General features: G+C 35.5%; 1 protein-coding gene across 1 annotated transcript in view; it reads left to right on the top strand.

The window, feature by feature from the left end:
- CENPP (centromere protein P) overlaps positions 1–20,619 on the top strand; it is a 149,097-nt gene extending 128,478 nt beyond the window's left edge. The window contains exons 6-8 of the mRNA XM_029285337.1: positions 16,115–16,194; positions 18,242–18,333; positions 19,218–20,619. Of these exons, the coding sequence (XP_029141170.1) occupies positions 16,115–16,194; positions 18,242–18,333; positions 19,218–19,333 (288 nt within the window). The 3' untranslated portion in view covers positions 19,334–20,619. The remainder of the gene's footprint in view (positions 1–16,114; positions 16,195–18,241; positions 18,334–19,217) is intronic.

The following is a 20,619-nucleotide window of genomic DNA, read 5'->3' on the forward strand; positions in this document are numbered from 1 at the left end:
CCAGGCTCGTGTACCCTCCCGAGCCGCCAGTACCAGCCAGGAGGGGCACGGATCCAATAAACATGTGGTCGCATTCAGCCTCCCCAGGATCCTGTCCACATCCTCGGGAGCCACAGAGTCAAACTCCTCCCATCTAATCATCTCAAGACCTGTTCTCTCCACCTCCTCCTGGGGCACCCAGTCGGAGTCCAACCCCTCCGGATCAAAACATAAATAATGATTCAGGAACTAAAAAAGAAACATCTTGATCAAAATTTTCCTAAAAGGAAATACACAGTTAACATTTAACCTTATATTTTCTTATGGATTAATATGTCATCCTGACTGGTTTCGCTGTTATTCAATTTACAATGTAGTTTAACTGAATCAAGACAATTTTTGTTCAGTTTTTCAGAGGTGTATTTCTGCAGTATATCCAGTTACACTTGGCAACATCTTGAGCCGGAACAACTTTTAAAAACTGAAGATAGTATCAAATTGAAATCTCTTCTTACTTAAAAAGAGGTGATTAAGTTCACATTCAAATTGTGACACATTTTTTTTTTTGCTGTGGCAAAGTAAACATGCTACTTGATGCACATATATCAAGTATAAGATCAAAAGATTATGGGGCAGAGTTTCAAAACTGTTTCTCGTCAACATGAGGACAGTTCTGAATGGTTCAACAATCTCTGAACGTATTCCTTGCACAGTAAACTTTTTATGTAGTGTACAGTTCTTTAAATAAGAAGAAATCTTGAAGAGTCCAATATGTGCAAAATCTTTTATGAACACTCATAACTGAACAGGCGTTCGCACCAGTCAGCTTTTGCAACAGATATTCTATCCACACACTCTTCAGATGTGGTTTCTCACCCTAAAGGCATATAAGCTTTTCCCAGCCACACTCACAGTTGCTTACAACTTGATCACCCCTAACATATATACGGTTACACATGCAAATGTACCTATTTTCTATATCATTGATATCAAATTAATTCTAGGCATATCTTTATGTTTTTGCCAGCTAGTAATTCTTTCATACATTTCAACTATCTGAATTAACATTCTAACTTTCACTCTTTCCAGTCATGTTGATGGGGATTTAATATGATTCATGTATGGACTTACATGAGTAGTTGTTTATCTTAGAAAAAATGAATTTGGATTGAAAATCTAATGTAATTGCAGAAGAACTGTTTGCATTCAAGGCTTTGCGACTGGTCTGGAAGAGCTATCAACCTCGCTATGTTCCCCAAAACCAATAATTTCACTCTATCTTGAATTGAACAATTCTTTACTTCCAATATTATTTATTTATTTAGTATATGGGATATTGTGCATGGACTAGCAATATATCTTTTTATTTAATTTCATTTCTGTGCCACCCATCTCACTGGTACAGTGACTATGGGTGGCATACAATGTAATAAAAAGTAAAAAAAAAAAAGTACTAAAAAGCAATTAAAAATTAGAAAAATTGAATATCTCAAAAACTGACCCGGATGTATTCCAGAAATTGGTGTTCAGGACATATAAGAGATAATCTTTATTGTCATTTTTTATTGTGGGCACACTGGCACACATTAAAAATGAAATTCTGTTGCTTGCTCTCAAATTATACACATACATAACACACATATAAACATGCTATATACAACATATGTATATAGCTATACCCTTACATATAAATACATATAAATATTAATCACTGTCCATCTTGAATACGTAGCAGAAAGAGGAAGCTTGAGAGTTTACAAGATTGATACTGTATGGAACAAAACTGTAATTTAACTTGAATGTTCTGCTTCGAATACCACAAAGCCTCCTCCCAGAAGGTAACAAGGAAAACAAGTCATGAAGAGGATGTGTAGTGTCCCAGACAATCTTGCGGACCCTGCTCAAACATCACTTCTATGCTATGTCCTGGATAAAAGGAACTGCCAATAATCTTTTCTGCCATCCTCACCACTCTCTGCAGCGCCTTCCTGTCTGAAGCAATAATGCTTCCAAACCAGACAGTAATGCAATATGACAGGATGCTCTTGATCGTCCCTCTGTAGAAAGTGGTAAGGATAGGGGGGGGGAGATGTGTTTTTCTCATGTGACACAGAAAATGCAGGCGCTGCTGTGCCTGCTTCACCAGTGTCTCACTGCTGAGCGGCCAAGCCAGCCTACTTGTTAACTGCACACCCAGAAATTTGATGCTGGTAACCATCTCCACAGATGAATGATTAATACACAGAGGAGTATGGCTGTGCCTGCCTTTTCTGAAATCGACAATGATCTTTTTGGTTTTTCCAGTTTTAAAACTAGGCTGTTTTTCTTACACCAGTTCATCAAACCCTCAAACTCCTTGCAGTAAGCACCCTCATTGTCATCTTGAATAAGGCCCACTACTATTGTATTGTCCGCATACTTCACAATATGGTTGGTGGCAAACCTAGCACAACAGTCATGGGTCAACAGGGTGAACAGCAGCAAACTTAGGATGCAGCCCTGAGGAGAACAAAACATTCAGAATTGCTATTCAGTAATAAAATGTCAATATAATGGACAACCAGAATTTGTTTATTTTTCTTCACTGAAAACCTGACAACACATTAGAAATGAGATAGAAGGTTGCCTACACAAATGTGAAACAAATTTGATAAAGGAACAATATCATTAGATAACATACTATTAGTTTTTAGTTCTTTATTGGGATATTGAAATACACTTTCTAATTGAAATTAGTTAACATTAAATAGCTTTTCTCCTGTTTGATTAAGTCAGTGATTTCTATATAAAACCCAAAGATAAGTGATATACCTATTTCAGTATTTTAAGTGAAATTAAGATTTGATATTTTTTTAAGGAAAGAAAACATGTTATCTCATACAGTATTACCAGGCAACATATGATCACGGTTGTTGTATTTTAAGTTGGAAGATATTTTTGTGAATAAAAGTAAAATTCCAGATGTCTTTTAAAATTTGTTCTTTATCAGTCTTTTGGGAATGAAAGGAAGTTAATGTACCAGACCAAAATGTTCACTACAAAATATTCTTAACTGTTTCAGTATTTTTTATTTCAATGCTATATAACATACTATTTGAAGGAGAACATTTATAGCATTGTAAGTATTTAAGCTAATATGAGTCACAAACAAATAATTTTTATCAAACTTTAACCATTACCTTTTCTCCCAAATAAAATTGCCTGAAACTGTTTACATAGACATTTATGATACGCAATGTCATAAATACAATTTATGATAAATACACATAATCCTCGACTTACGACCACAATTGAGCCCAAAATTTCTGTTGCTAAGCAAGATATTTAAATGAATTTTGCCCCATTTGACAAACTTTCTTGCCACAATTGTTAAGTTGCAGTTGTTAAGTCAGTAACACCGTTGTTAAGTGAATCTGGCCTTCCCATTGACTTTGCTTATCAGAAGGTTGCAAAGGGTGATCACATGATGCCAGGACATTGCAACAGTCATAAATATGAGCCAGCTATCCAAGCATCTGAATTTTGATCACAGAAATGGTGCAATGGTCATAAGGGTGAAAAACGATCATAAGTCACTTTTTCGTACCGTTGTAACTTTGAATGGTCACTGTGTGAACTGTTGTAGGACCATCTGTGAAAAAGAGATAAATTCTAACAATACCTCTTAATGATCCAGAAAGACTCTGGAGAATAAAAATATACATTCTCTTTGTAAATATATTGAATAAATAGATCAAGGAAAGCATATCATGAAAGGTCTGGTTGAAAAAACTGGTTTCAGAAATTACAGACAATCTGTTGCTTTCCAGATTTGTTTTAGTATAAACTGGATTACATTGGCAGGGTCAGTGACCTTGATAACCATGATGACCAAGCTGTAGTCTAGGGTCAATCATAGTTGGAGAGAATCCCCTGAGCCACCAAAAGACTATATATGGTCCATCTTTATTCTAGATGTAATGCCATTTTTAACAATATTAATTTTTAAAAAAGATTGTATACTTGAGCATATTTTAATATTGCAACAACAGCAATTTGAATCTCCATCGTGGTTTTATACATACATACATGTATCTACTTGCATTGTTCATTAAATTATTTTACTTAAACATCAGTTAATGAAAATGCAATATTAGTTTTTAAATACCAATAATTTTGATGTCAGAAAATAAGTGGCAGTTGTTACTTTTCAAAATCTCTGTGAGCTATTATTAAAGTGTCATTATAGCAGTGTTCCAATATCTCAGGGGTTGCCACAAACGAGAGGGTCAAGCTCTTCTCCAAAGTGCCTGAAGGCAGGACAAGAAGCAACGGATGGAAACTAATCAAGGAGAGAAGCAACCTAGAACTAAGGAGAAACTTCCTGACAGTTAGAACAATTAATCAATGGAACAACCTCCCTCCAGGAGTGGTGAATGCCCCAACACTGGAAGTTTTCAAGAAGAGACTGGACAACCATTTGTCTGAAATGGTGTAGGGTTCCTGCCTGAGCAGGGGGTTGGACTAGAACAGGGGTAGGCAACCTTGGGTCTTTTATGACTCATGGACTTCAACTCCCAGAATTCCTGAGCCAGCTGTGCTGGCTCAGGAATTCTGGGAGTTGAAGTCCACGAGTCACAAAAGAGCCAAGGTTGCCTACCCCTGGACTAGAAGGTCCTTTCCAACTCTATTATTGTTATTGTTAAAGTGTATGTGGTGTATATTAAAATGAGTTACTTTTCTCTTCCTCCTTGAATTCAATAGAATTCAGAGCTAGCATATGTTTTAGATGCTTTTGGATAGAAATATAAATCCAACATTCATGTTGTAGTTCTTTTTATTTAAAAAAAATCACGTTTTTTTTAACATACCAGTTTGAGATTTCCTAGTGATCTTCCACCCAAATACTATTCAGATCCAATCTTCTTAAATATCCAAAGACACATATAAAAGGGATACTATTTTGCCATATGTAATGTTTATTCTTGGTTGTGTCAGCAAGACCATATTTTCTGTTCTTCTGACCCCAGAAAATGAGAACCTACATCACTTAACCATGAGCCAACAATGTGCAGCAGCAGCCAAAAAAGCCAATACAATCCTGGGTTGTGTAAACAGAGGCATAGAATCAAGATCACGTGAGGTATTATTACCGCTTTATAAAACTCTAGTAAGACCCCACCTGGAATACTGCAGCCAATTTTGGTCACCATATCACAAAAAAGATGTTGAGAGTTTGGAAAAAAATCAGAGATGAGCAACTAAGATGATCAAAGGCCTGGAGACTAAAACATATGAAGAATGGCTGCAGGACTTGGGTTTGGCTAGTCTAAAGAAAAGAAGAAATAAGGGAGACATGATAGCAGTATTCCAGTATTTGAGGAGCTGCCACAAAGAAGAGAGGGTCACATTTATTCACTAAAGCACCAGAGGAAAGAAACAATGGTTGGAAACTGATCAAAGAGAGAAGCAACCTAGAATTAAGGAGAAACTTCCTGATAGCGAGGACAATTAACCAGTGGAACAGCTTGCCTCCAGAAATCGTGGGCACTCCATCACTGGAGATTTTTAAGAAGAGGCTAAATAATCACTTGTCTGAGATGGTATAGGTTCTCCTGAAACACGAGGCATTTTCGCCAAGGCATCCCCCTTCTTTTTCATTCAAATTAAGTGCAAGGCTTATACTATCTAGCTCTGTGTATTTAATAATCCAGACTTTGTGTTTGGCTTTTAACTATATTTTAAATAATGTAAAGCCTTTTTTACTATAGCGGAGTCTTGAACCCACTTTACCAGGTGCTAAATGGCAAGTGAGCCTTAGAAATCTGCATGAATTGTCAGTGTTGATGCGTAATAAAAAAAGTATCCTGTATTGTAACACACTGGGGGATGGATTGTTTTATGAGTCGTTCGGTGAGTGAGATGGGTGGTTGCTGAATTTCATATATAAATAAATACACAAATTGATCCAAGTGATCCTTATATCTTTACAATAGAAGCTGTTCCACCCATTATACATTTCTTTGGAAGGATGGTAGAAATGGTTTACTTTTCCTAAGACTAACAAATTAACTGGAGCCAGCCATAATTTTATCCCAGATCCAATGTGGTGAAATGATACTACTGAAAGAGGAATATGCTGGGATTGAATCTGTTTACATGTGTGTGTTTGTGTTTGTGTGTGTGTGTGTGTGTGTGTGTGTGTGTGTGATAAATGGAGAAATCTTTCTTCCACAAAATGTGGTTGAGATTGAAGAAATCTGGAACCAGTTTAATTACAATGAAAATTAGTCTGTTCCCTCTCTTATAATTTCTATTCTTCTGATACATATATTTACTCTGAAGCCACATAATTGTATCGTTCCTATTGTTCTTGGGCTTCCAGTTGTGGTAAAGTATCCTGTCTGTTACTGGCATACCATAAGCTCTGCTGATGCTTAAAGTATTATTTTATGAACTTTGAACAGTTTCCTTGTCAATCATTTTCTATCTTGCTGTGCTTTCTATATTTATGAATTTAGAAAACCTTATAACTCTTACGATGGACTCCAAGATCACACTATTCTTGCAGTTCTTTGCACACTTCAATCTCCACAAGAGTATTGGAGGACTATCTTGAAGAGATTTCAGGATGAGGAAAGAAGAAGCCTTTTTCAGTGGAAACAGCTTCCATTAATGGAAGTGGCCCTTTGGTATCATGTCTTTTTTTCTGTCTTCCCAAGTTTCTTAAACATTAAGTAGTACCTGAAATGTTGAATACAAATACTCCTAAAGATAACAGAAAGCTCCCACATATACAAAGAATTCTTAGAATTTTTTGTAGAAGCCATTCATGTGATAAATAAGACAAGATATGTTAGTGAATTAAAATGTCACTACTCCACATATGCACCCATATAAATCTCCTCACTAGGGATTCTGTATGAATTTTATGGTATTCTGCAGCTAATTTTGTGAAAAAAAATGAATAAGGAAGAAGGCTGTATTGCCATATTTTACTGACATCTACTAACATACAGAAATCACATGTTAGAAAAGAATATTTATAGCTCAGGGTTGAACGATGGGCTCCTTGATACTCTCTGAGCTTGATTGTTTTCTTGCGGATGTTTCTCTTGCACTCCCTTCTACCACTGATGATGTTATCTAGTTGGATAAAGAAATGTCTGCAAGAAAATAACCAAACTCAGTGAGCACTAGGAACTCCACAAATCACACATTGTTCCTCTGAATTTAAATTAAGAAAATTATACTTTTTAGTTTTCTTTACATTTTTAACTTGTTTTTTGCTTTGTTCTTTTAACATTTTTTTTGTTGATCCTGATTTTAGTTGACCAAAACAGTTTTTTTCCTTTGCTTAAAAATGCTGCCTACTCTTGTATCCTTAAATGGGTTATTTAGTATATATGTAGTATTCTGTGTAGATATCTCCATTGATTTTTTTTCTGCAAAACCATTTCTGTTTGTGCCAATTTTTCTCTATGTTCATCAACTAATTTCCTGGAACCTTATTTCTTGGTTACTCTTCACTCTAATTGGACTCTGCCTTTCCTTGCTTAATATAAATAGCAACAAAATTAATAACATTAATTTTAGTGAAAGAATCTCAAATTCATTTAAGTCATGGAGAAAAATTATCTATGTTCACCAACAAATTTCCGGGAGCCTCATTGCTCAACTACTCATTTTCCCCCCTAACTGGACTCTGCCTTTCTTTATTTAACATAAATAGCAACCAAATTAAAAACAATAATTTTAATAAACGAATCTAAGATTTCTTTAAGTCATAGAGAAAAACAGACAGACATCTAAATGATTGTACCTTACAATAGATAGCCTTGAAGCCAACCGGAGACTTGCCAACTTACACATAATCCTAACTGGTGACTATTCTTAAGGAATGTATGACTAAATAATACAAAAAAGATCTTATTTAAATATATCTGAAACAGGAAAAAGGCCAGAAAGTGGGCCTTTAGAAGACAAAAGAATGAAAAGGAGCATTAAAGAAGTTATGAATTATTTGCATCTGCCTTCACTACAGAAGATATAGAATATATATTTATGGAAGGTGTCACAATAATGGAAACAAATAGAGATGAAGAGAAAATATATTTGTGTGTGTGTGTGTGTATATGTGTGTGTGTGTATATATTGTGGGAAGTCAGAGCCCCAGAGAAGGAAATATTAAAAGGGCAGAAATATATATTTCCTCAAAAGTATTTTAAAAGGCAGAAACCAACTTTGGCTCCAAATCTATCTCTGCCCCAAGCAATACAAATGCAGATGTAAAACCATTAGAAAGTTGAAGCCAGAGCAATCAAGAAGACAAAGAGAAAATCTGCATGCCCCACCCAAACTCTAGCCCCATCACCTGGGAAGCAGGATATGATAATAGGATTAAACCACAGATATCAAGGCCTAGAAAAACACTCAGAAATAGCCTCAAAGTTCATGCCACAGGAACAGGAAACTATTCCAAACAGGGCTAGAGGGGGTATAAAAACCCTTCTACCCATGTGCTCTTTCTCTTTCTTCTCCTCTGCTCCTTCTTGCAAGGACCATCTTTCTTCTGCAATAAACTGTAACCTTCTTCCCAAAGCAGTCGCCATGTTTGCTTATTTATTCCCAGCTTGGATGAACCAGGATGAAGACTTACTTCTAACAATATATATATAGTGTAATTAAGGATAAATGTGTGTGTGTATGTATGTATGTATGTATGTATGTATATATGAGTGTGTGTGTGTATAATACATTTTGAAAGAGTCCCTGTGGCTCCCACCCATATATTTTTAACTCAAAAGTAAAATTGCTGACCTCTTAGTAAAAACTAGTAATTTATTCTGCTGATCAGATGAATGATGATCATCTTTGCAAGATAAACTGATATAAACTGTCTTTGCTTCAGCCCCAAGTTCTTCTGCTGGTTTCTCTAAGCTAATTTGATAAAATGGCCCATGGCTGTAGATCCACGCATCATTACGTTGCTCTTAATTCCCTACAGAATGGAAGAGAAATCTAGCACAATTCTTAGGTTTGTTATCTTGTACTATATTTTTAGTAGCATGTTGTTAGTGTTAGCATTGGTTTAATTCACTGAGGTATATAATACTATGCTGTTTGAGCTTCAAGAATTACATTATAGCATTGTGTCCATATGTTTAAACAATGTTATGAAAATAATATATTTTACATTTCAAAATTAGTATGTTTTCTGAAATAGTAAGGCATTGTTTATGCGGCAGAGGGTAAGATGTATTTCAGCTTGCTATGAATCATGTCTTGATTGTATTTCATCAATGAACAAGGCAGTCTTTAATTCTTACTAATTTAGGCAGGACAGGTGGACTTGTAATTTTACAGGCACTAGTTTAAGCTTGCAAACAGTGTTCCTTTGTTCATGTGAAATAAACAGAAAACATATGGATTGAGGTACTCCTGAAAACAAACTGAACTGTGCAATTTTCTGTCTGGATGCAGATGATTCACATATATGGAGAAAAAAGAAGGAGGTCAATACTTTTGATGTTAAAATAGGTTGTTTTCTCCTCGCCTTCAGTCATAAGTGCTTTCAAAATGAATGCACTCTACTTGATTGCATCTCTATTTTATTTCTCCTGGTCTGAAACCTAGATATTTTAAATGGGGGTAGGAGGAGTTGGAAGTGATTTATATAGGCTTGTAAAATAGCAGTAAGGAAACAATCTTATCAGAGTCATCTTTGGAAGAAAAAGGAAGTGGATTGCATTCCTGAGAACTGGCTCAGTTCTAAGTCTCATATTGTTTTCTCACAACACCTTTAGTGTTAGTTTGGCTTTTCAAAAGATATCTGTTTGCATAAAGGCAGATTCTAACAAAAAAATGAGGTTCTGAAATAATTACTGAAACATTTTAAAGATGATGTGATTGTATTTTCTTACATGTGATATTCAAAAGTGCAGTGACATTCATCCACAGTTAGATACTTCAAACAAATTTTAACCAAATAATGCCTTCGAATCCATCATTTTGTGGAAAGTCAGCCCCCCCGAGAAAGAAATATTTTTGAAAATATTTAAAAGACAGAATATATTTCCCTAAAGGATTTAAAAGCAGAACACCCCCCCCCAAGTCTCTCTGTCCCAAACAGAAACCAAGTCTGTAGAATTGCAGATGTGATAATCTTGTCAGAAAGACTGAAGTCAGGAAACTGGGATTAGGAAGAAAGATCCCTGGAATCAACACACCAAAAATCGTAAGAGTCATCAGCCACAGCCACAGGGAAGCAGGATTGACCTTTGGGACATAATAGGGTTAACCCACCACCATCAGAATACCAGAAAGGCACACTCAGACTCAGGTCAAAGTTCATGCCACAGGAACAACTCCAAACAAAAGGCTCAAGAAGGTATAAAAACCCACACCCTACATGTACTCACTCTCTTTTCTTCCAGAGCCATCTTTCTGTCTGGCTCTCTTCTTCAATAAACTGCAACCTTCTTTCTAAAGCAGTCGCCATGTTGTTTATTCCCGGCTTGGACTGAACCATGATGAAGACTTTTCCTTCAACAATTTCTTTAATAATAAGAAAAATTCTACCAGCATTGTAAAGGTTCTCCAATGCATATTTCTGTTTTATGTGGCAAAATGATTTTATCATTTATAATAATTTATAAATTTATAAAAAAAATACTGACATTCCCTAAATTCTGCTGAAGATGTTACCTAGCCTGATAATAAATGTTTGGAATCCAATCCACAAGCTCAGAGAACAAACCTTCACCCTCATCTTACACCCAAGCTACAGATATCGCCACTATTGCAAATAATAATTTATAATTATAAATTTATAATTATGTCAGATTATGCTCAAAATGCAGGAAAAAAGGTGTTTGAAAGTACATATATGAATGTTTTATATCCTATATTCTGAGTAGTTAGCAGCCACCAAGTATGTATTGAATCAGCATTGGCTTATTATAAAATGTGTTAATTGTACAGAAATGATGCTAGATTTGTAGACTGTATTTCATATGCTTATCTTTGAAATGAACCACATGAAGTGAAAATATTGACAGGTATAACTGTGTGTAAAAAATAATTACTAAACTCTAAATCTACTGAACTTTACCCCGCAGCTATTCCCTGAAGCAAAGCTGTACATTTGTTTTTTAGATTGCACCCCTATTTGGCTGAATGTTACATTTTTCTTTTATAATCCCTTAAAACCAAAAATATTTCTGTTTAGTGACTAAATTAGTTTTAACCCTTAATTTATGAATGAGAAAAAGAAGAGATGGATAGATAGACTTTGACTGACAACCAGTTTCTTAGCGACTCCTCAACATTATCTTGGACCCAAAAAAGGTACTTAACCTGGATTCCAGAAAGTTCCAATGGCTGCCCCCCCCCAAAAAAAACATCCTCCCTATAGTCATATGGTTGCATTTTGGCTGTTTAGCACCCTGTACTAACAGCCGTTTGTTGTATCCTGCAGTCACATGACTATGATTTATGATTTTTTTTGCTGGAAAGCTCCAGCTACTTAAGAATTCTGGGTTCACTGAACAACTGCAATTTTTGTTTAATGGTGTGGATTCATTTAATGGCCATGGTAATTCTCTTAAATAACTGCCAGAAAAGAATGTCCTAAAATTGAATCAGCCATATAATGACCTGCTTAATAACTGACATGTCTTACAACCATAATTCCAGCTCAATTACAGTCGTACGTCCAAGACTACCTATAGATTATTCAATAAGGCTCACATCTGTTCTATTACAGATTGTTATTGGAAAGGCTGAGAAAGTCCTGGCCCTGCCTGACTTTAGTTTCTAGGCTTTCTTATCTCTCTCTCTATGAGGCAGGGACATCTGCCTAGGGAGGGACAACACAAAAGCCAACTGCATAGTTGAATCCTTACCCATTTTTATGTGTGACATAGCATGTGATGCATATTAAAAGACCGGGCTTTGGTGATAGGTGCCATTTTGGCTTTTCTGATTCTTCCTGTGGACACCACTGCCATAGGCTATTAAGTTAATCTATGACTAACACTGGGTTTGAAAGCCAAGGAAAAAGCACTCAACACACCGTGTTCCAGAAGGCCTTCCCTTCATTGGCACTAAAAAGACTGAATCTATTTCTTTTTCTAGCCTATGAAAGTGTTGGAGGTGGTGGTAGAGATTCTGCATTAATATTTTCCATGTGCTGGTATAGTAAATAATATTTCAGTCTATTTTATGAAAAATTGCTGACCATGTTAATTGCAGTTCAGCTGCAGCATCCCTGTTTTTTAATTTACATTCTTTGTTCAGCTGACTTTCATTTAAAAACCTTTAAGGTTTAAGACTTAAACCGTCACTTTTTCCAGCATCAAGACTCATACACATTTCAGTTCCGCTGTTTTTCCTCCTCTCTCTTGCTGATTCAGTAGCTCCATTTGTCGGTACATGTGAAACAGAAAATTGTGGTATAGAGTTTATGCAATCAAATTTCAAACATCTTTGCTTTGATTCTAATCTGTAATGCAGACACTCAAACCTGTGGCTTCCAGATGTATTAAATGTCAATACTCATAATTCCTAGCACATGAGAATTCAAGTCCAGCAAGTTAAGAAACGTGTTTCTAAATATGAAGCTACAGTAGTGGCCAAAATTGTGGGAACCTTTTGGGAAAAGTGTACATTTGAGGTTTGGTGGCTAATAACACCACTTTTTTTGGGAGTAGTACCATAAAATTATATAACAATGGAAAGATAATTTAATCAAGAATGTAATGCAATAACTTTTATGAAGGATTTGCTATTAGAATAGTAGTTATAAAGAAGAAAAGTGAAACACGTAGAAAAAACAAAATATACAAAAATTATCACCATGTCAATTAATACTTAGTTGGGTAACCTTTAGCATGAATTATGGCCTTACAACGTCTTCCCATGGAGTGAACCAAGTCCTTTAGTTCTGCAGCTGTTATAATGTGAAACCAAGATTGAATGATTGCTTCTATTAACTGGGTTTTATTGCTGGGTCACTTCTGACTAACAAGTTTCTTTAGTCGGCTTCATAGATTTTCAATTGGGTTAAGGTCTGGACTATTCCCAGGCCATTCCAGCAGTGGAATATGATTATCTTGAAACCACTTTTTGCACACAGCAGCAACATGACATGGAGCTGAATCCTGTTGAAATATAAATGCTTCATTGTCTTGGAAAAGATCATGTGTGGAAGGCTTCAGTTTGGGCTCAAGTATTTCATTAATGTGTTTTGGGCCATTTATATTCCCATTAATCACACAAATTCTGCCCACACCTTTTGATGTCATACAACTCCAGATCATAACACTGACTGGGTGTTTCACGGTAGATGTAATGCAATCAGGATGCAAATCTTCTCCTTACGTATTTTATGCCATCACTACCAAACAGGGAGATCTTGGTCTCATCACTCCAAATAACACTGTCCCATTGTTCCTCTGTCCAGGTAACATGGGTTTTAGCCAAGTTTAGTAACCTTTGTTTGAGAGAGAGAAATGGCTTTTTTCATGGAATTCTAGATTTTAGGCCAAATTCCTGCAGTCTGCGCCGAACAGTTCTTGCACTCAACTTCACATTGCATTTGCCATTTCATCTTGTATACACCCAGATGATTCTTTCCTGTCACGTAGGCACAGTGTCTTAATTCTTCTATCATCACTTGTTGTTGTGCACTTTTCCCTGCCTTTACCAGTGAGGTTTTGTAGTGACTAAATCTCCTTATACCTCTTCAAAAACTTAGAAATGCCATCTTTGGTTAAGTTTCCACCAATTTTTCTTCTAATTTCTTTATAACTGTAGCCTTGTTCACTTAATAATACTATTTTACATCGCTTTCTGGGCGACCAGTCAACTCTTTGCACCATTACTTTAATTTTATTATATTTTACAAGCTCACCAAATGAAAGAACACAAAAAACCCCAACCAACTTGATAGCGATCACATAANCACTATTGTAGTAGTATTTGCACTGTAAACAACGCATAGCAACCCTATTAGTTACAGTAAATGGTTCTTATTTGAAGTGCCCATTAGGCTTCTCACATTTTTAGAGTGGTCATTGTAGGCATTCATCATTTATCCCCACTTAGATGTGTTGTGATCTAATTAGTTATTTTTCTATACTTGAGAAATACACGAACCAAGCAAACTATTGGGAATAATAGGCCGAAATGGATCTTAGCCTGTTTTCATTTGTGAAGAGACAAGCGGAACTTGGGGACTCAGCTTTATTAGCCACACCCAGTTATTTTGACTGCTATGAAAGTTTTATTTCTATGGGCAGTTTCATTTTACTGTTTATAAAATTGAATATAAGTTGAATATTATGGTTAGAAGATTACTAGTTGCAACCATAAGCTTTTCAATGTTCTTCTTTGACCTGTATGACATTAATAAGGTTGCAAACTTTCCAATATCACCACCCCTGTGAATTATCTTGATTACCTTTAGCACCTGACTATTATATTAACCTTTGTTGCACTGTTTTTTTCTGAACTGTTTGTTTGTTGTAGTCTACAAGTTGCAAACATTTCATGCATCTGGAAATTAAAGAAAGTATTTAAAACTCTGGGCTATGCAATTAGCTCATTAACTATGTTTACATTATATAAATTGCATGAAGAAAAAAAAGACATACGCAAGGAAAAATGTTTTGGATGACAAGAAGAAACCAAAATGGATTTATATTTGCTCCCAGCAAGCTAACTTTGGCATGTACCATGGGTGACTGCTTATGTGAGGCTTGGCAAAAACCAATTCCAGACATGGCAATGTTTCTAAAATCTGAGGAACATCTATTTAAATTCTTAGCTTTCTACAGTCTCTGGAAAAATAATGAATTTTCGAATGATATAACATTTTGGCCTAGTTAAACATACTTTCCATTTCCTCAACTACACCAAGAATAAATATGGTGTCTGTAACATGCTATTTCTTAACCTATCTTAAGAGCAGAAGGAATCTGTTGCTTTCCCTTTAATTGCTACTTTGTTGCAATCGCCCAAGCTGATTGAATTTCCTTACTTTAGAAAAAATTGTTGATTTTTTTTAATACTTTGATACTCACGTTAGGCAACATATTTTAAGCACTATTGGAATATTCCTGGTTCTGTTTTTTAAATTGAGCTCAAAATACTCTTCAATTTAACCTGACTCTAAATTAAGTGAAAGTATTCATCCAGGCTACTGTAATTATAAATGACATTATGCATATAATATATAATTATTCTATATCAGAGGCCTGTATGCCTTGCTGCACACAATAATTCAATCAGTCAGAAAATAATAGTCTAATCAAGGAACCATCAAGGTAGAAATTACACTCCCACCAAAACTAGCAGGGCAAGCTACTGCCTATAAACAGGCAGTACTGATGATATTATTTAGTTCAGTAATGAAATGTGTGCAAGCTCAGAGATCACCAGAATTCCACACTTCATGTAGAGATATGTACCCCTTTCATAATAACAAAAATAGTAAACTTCAGAGCATATCTTGGGGACTAGAAGTGTTGGGTTTCTATAAAGGGGTTATTTTGGGAAATGATTCCAGCTATTTGATGAATCCACCAGTCTATCTATGGCCTTTTTTTGTGAGAGTGCCTACTCTATGCTTTTAAAATTACAGATGTGTCCACCAACCAAAACATATCCTATTAACTTTATTAGAATGTTAACTGGAATGTGTCATGGAGAAGATCTATCTATGTGGTCATCAAGAGTCAATTATTTGAAGGTACATAATCAGTCAATCGATAACTGGAAAGTGAGTGATTATAAGTACAGGTAGATTATATCCCTTTTGAAACAGCAATAAAATCTTATCTGTATGTCTACAACCAGCTCCCCTAGCCAGTATGATCAGACGTCAAGTGACAAAGTTATCGGCCTGTTTCAGTTATTCTGAGATGAATCATTGTTCCAATATTGCTATAAAAATAAATCAAAAATCTTAATACGTACTTTGACACAATCATGATAGGGCTGTCAATGCAATAAAAGTTGTTACTTAAGAGGTTAAATTTCATCAGCTTTATTGTACATACTAATTAACTGCACGTCTTATAAAAGTTGCAATTTTTGTAGTATCCAATTTATATTCGTATAGAATATACCATTTTTTTTATTATTTTAATAGAATAAGTATCCAGATATTGTTGTACTTCCGGAAGGAATACATGGAGATTACATGCTCTTAAGAAGCACTCAACTTTCCAAGTAAGGCAACTTAATTGATTCATATTGATTTGTGAGGGCAGGTATCTATAGAAGCTGTGTTCTAAAGTTGTTGTTTTTCTTCTTTTTTTTCAAGAGGCAACTGGACTTTCTTGTTTTTCTTTGAATATGTTTTGCTTCTCATCCAAGAAGCTTCTTCAGCTCTGACTGGATGGTGGGGAATGGAAGGATTTATATTCCTTGCAAAGAGCTAGTTATTTGCATACTTTTGAAGAGTCATTGAGACCACTTGGAGGTTTACCTGTGTCCTCAGGGTCACCTGAGTGGTGCAAATGGGTGTGGAGCCTTCTTGGAACTGCTGAAAGAACTGTGTGGTAGAGTGGAGATAGATGATGACATATTCCTCCCCCTCTGTTGAGAGAGGGCTGTTCAGTCTTGACATAGATAGTCTCTTTGACCCTTCTTTCAAACCAGTTGTCCTCTTTGCCCAAAATGTAGGCTTTGCTGTCTTCAAAAGAGTGGCTTTTGTCTTTTAAATGCAGATGGACTGCTGAATCTTGTCCCAATGGGTTTGTTCTCCTATGTTGTGCCATGTGTTTATGAAGTGATTGTTTTGTTTCCCCAATGTACAAATCTGCACATGGCTCACTGCATTGTGCTTCATATACCACATTGCTTAGTTTGTGTCTGGATGTTTTATCTTTGGGGTAGGCAAGCTTCTGCCTTAGTGTATTCTTGGATTTAAAATGTACACATATGTTGCACACTTTACATATGTGCACACTTTAAACCCTATCTCATTCAAAGACCCTAAGGATATTAAAGCAATGTACTTAAGGGAAAGCAAGAATAATTGTAAACCTTGCTGAGAACCAGGTTCTCTTACAAGCCATAAAAAGCACATATCAGACCTCATATTAATCAACTATAGTATAGCTTAAAATATTGAAAAGCCATAATGGGCTTTATTACAGCTCCTGTAAAGAGACAATTTTTCCCAAGCCCTCCCAGAAATTCCTGATTTCTCCTTTAAAGCATGAAAGAATGCAATAAGAGTAGCAGCTGTCCTTGATTTGGTATCATTCATAAGGAAAGATTATATCTTGGATTTTAAAAAAGTATTCTTTATTTATATTTATTCAATTTCTATATCATCCTGACTCAAACAAGTGACTCTGGACAGCTTATTGTTCTAAAATTATAAAACAATTAAAAACATTAAAATAGTAAAAACAATCACAAAAACAATAAATACAATCAGCAGTTTATTTTAATAAACGAAAGAAATTATTCCATGGCAAGAAAAGTGAATGGGTAAAGGAGCTCATGATAGTTGGGCGTTCTAAAAAACTATGAACCTAAAGCAAAATGACGCAATCCAAATAAGAAAACAAGGTAGGGAAAGGATGCACAGCATAGCTTGTAGATTTGTTTTATTTCCCCAAGTGCCTATGTTGTATCTATGTGAGCATTAGGAAATACAGGATAAGACAGAGTAGCTTTCCTGCTCCTCTGGTCATATGACAAGGGGGACTTGGATGGCAACATTCTGAACCTCTGCCTCTCTCATAGAACAAATTGGGAAAAAATATTTTTCTCCAGAGCTCCTAGCGTCATGGGGCCCATTTTTTAAAATTTGTTCTTCCTTTTGCTGACTTTTCTCCCCACCCCCACCCCACCCCATCCTCAAATTTGGTCCAATTCTGTTGAGTAGCCATAGTTTTTGTACTGACACAGATGCAGATCCCAATCTCCTTCACACAACTTCTTTCCAGTTACCTGTTAGATACAACTTTGTTAGGGGAAAAAACAAGGGAAATCAGAAAAAGCCAATATGGCTGCACCAAATCTGAGGAACTGTGCATTTTCAACAGTTTTCGGGTTTTCATCCACCAGAAAACCATACCAAGCCCAGGAATTCGAATCACTATATTTTGTACTACCGAGTTCCAAATTGCCTTTGCATGAGATGAGAATATTTAAAATAAAAGTCCTTGATACAGCTAAGTTTCTTCACTTTATTGATGAGAGTATGTCCCTCTCTCTCTTTATGCACTTTGTTTTAATTGTTGTTTTCTGACTTTTATAGATTTGAATTAATGATTGTTTGGAAGATGCAGGTAGATGAAAAAGGAAACATTATACCATTCTTGGATGTTTTGAACAAAATACCACTACAAGGTAAACTTTTGTCACAATCATCTCTTTCAATTTTGTTTTTATTTTGACAATCTTCTATGCTTGCATTATTGACTGCCACTCAACAGTCTCTTCTTTTGGGAGAAAGAAAATACAAAAAGAGATCAAATAGTCCCAGTGGGTTGAACATTTTCATTCTTGTCAGCCCAGAGGAGGCAATTTTCATGAGACAGTTAAATAGAAGTATAGCTCTGCATGTCCCAAAGGTGCTTTCCAAAAGGCAACTGGATTTTGTTTTTCCTTGAAGATCTTTTGCTTCTCATCCACAAAGCTTCTTCAGTTCTGACTGAATGGTAGGGAGGGGGAAATTGAAGATTTTATATTCCTTGCAGTCATCTGATCATTAGCACTCTCTCTGAAACTCATTGGGGCCACTTGGTTTATCTAATCCCTCAGGATCACCTGAACAACCTCCAAATGGTTGTGGAATCTTCTTGGAACTGTTGAAAGGACTGTGTTGTAAACAGGAGATAGGGGGTGTCAGATCCCTTGCCCTCTATTGAGAGAGGGCTGCTCAATTTTAACACGGATGGCCTCTTTGACCCCTCTTTCAAACTAGTGGTCCTCTCTGTCCAGACTGTGGACTTTGCTGTATTCAAAAGAGTAACCTTTATTTTTCTTGGATGAGAAGTGAAAAGTTCAAATTGCCTTTTCAAAAAGCACATTTGGGACAACTGTGACCTGGATGAGAATCTCAATAGACAAATAGCTCTGCATCCATTAAGACCTGGGTAGCAATTAGGCTTTTCCAACATAATTTCTGAGACCAATTGCTGACAAGGAAGAAAGCAGTGGTTTAAAAAAACAGGGCTCGACTATTTGTATTTGAAATAAGTTTTAACTCTCTATTTCATCTCCTCTTATAGGTGCTCTAGCTGACAAATTTGCATCACATGCTCCCCAAGGTTTCAGAAGTTTCTTGCATATGTTTGGGATAGAGGCCTCCATTGAAACTCTGATCAATTTAATTTCCGAAGACTAATGAGTGCCAGGAAAACCAGTTACGCATCTATCATTTTATTGAATATAAACATTAAGTTATTTTTCATTTAGAAACCATACCCATAAAACATGCTATCTGTACAATTATGGCACATATATATATATAAATTGTCATGACAAATAAATACAGCTTTTTAAATACAAAACATCAAATCAGATACGAGTAGAATGCATTTCATTAAAAAATTAACTTTCTGAATCAAAGTGGTTTTTCCCCTCTACATCAGTTCCTAAAATCTCCTCAGATCAGCCTGATAAATTCAAGTCTAAAAAAAGTGGCAGTTTCAGTTCACAGCTGTATATATGTAACAGTGATTCTAGAATGATACAGAACAGTTTGATAGTAATTAAAATTAAGCTACAGAAACATCATACAGTAGCATACCTACTTCTTCTTCCATAAACAGTGATTGAAGGCAAATCAGGTTTATCATACTCATAAAATAAAAATGAGACTTTTTAATTTACAAAGCATAAGCTGCAATTTATTAACCACATGCTTCATGAAGAATAAGTACAGAATGGGCAAAAATAATGGCATTGATCTGCATATAACTTGCCTAAATATTCCAGTATTTTTTCCATATTTAGATTTCCTAGGATCCATTTTTTTTAATGTGACCCAAACAGATAAGTAGCTATGTAAAGTTTTCACCGTTCTTTTAAAGTGCTGTAATAGGTTTTTTTTTTAGAAAAAGCAAAGTTTATATCAGTTTTCAAATACAAAGCTTCAAATTGAGCATTTTAAGCAATATTTGCATCCCATGCTTTCCTAGTTATAGACAGTAAGATATAACAATCTAAGTTAAAAAGCTTGGTTAATTTTATACTCATTTTATACCTGCCAATGCAGCTTTAATTAAACTTAGCAGCTATCAGCCCAACACAAAATGATTCTATCTTAAGTTTGCCAAAACTAGAATTTCTATTCAAGATTACAAATTTTGTTTTCTGGAGGCAAGTTTTGGATTCACACATGGAATGCCACAAAACAGTGAGCAAAACAGCACTATGCAAGGTTTTTAGCTTATTTTGCCCCATATGCATTTTCTAGATGTATGTAGAGTTTGATCGATTGCTGATTGCATATTGCAGGTGATACTTATCCAAATGAAATGCCCATTGCTGCACAGCTGTTTGTGTCATATATTACTAGTTACTACTAATTTGCTTTAAGAATGGTAGCTTTTCTGGAAAATGCTTTGTATTATAAGGTGAATATTTCAATAAAATATTTTTGAACAACTTTAGCAATATTCACAATTA

Source organism: Protobothrops mucrosquamatus, unplaced genomic scaffold (genome assembly GCF_001527695.2).
Source record: "Protobothrops mucrosquamatus isolate PMUCROS unplaced genomic scaffold, P.Mucros_1.0 scaffold1526, whole genome shotgun sequence".
Taxonomy (NCBI): domain Eukaryota; kingdom Metazoa; phylum Chordata; class Lepidosauria; order Squamata; family Viperidae; genus Protobothrops; species Protobothrops mucrosquamatus.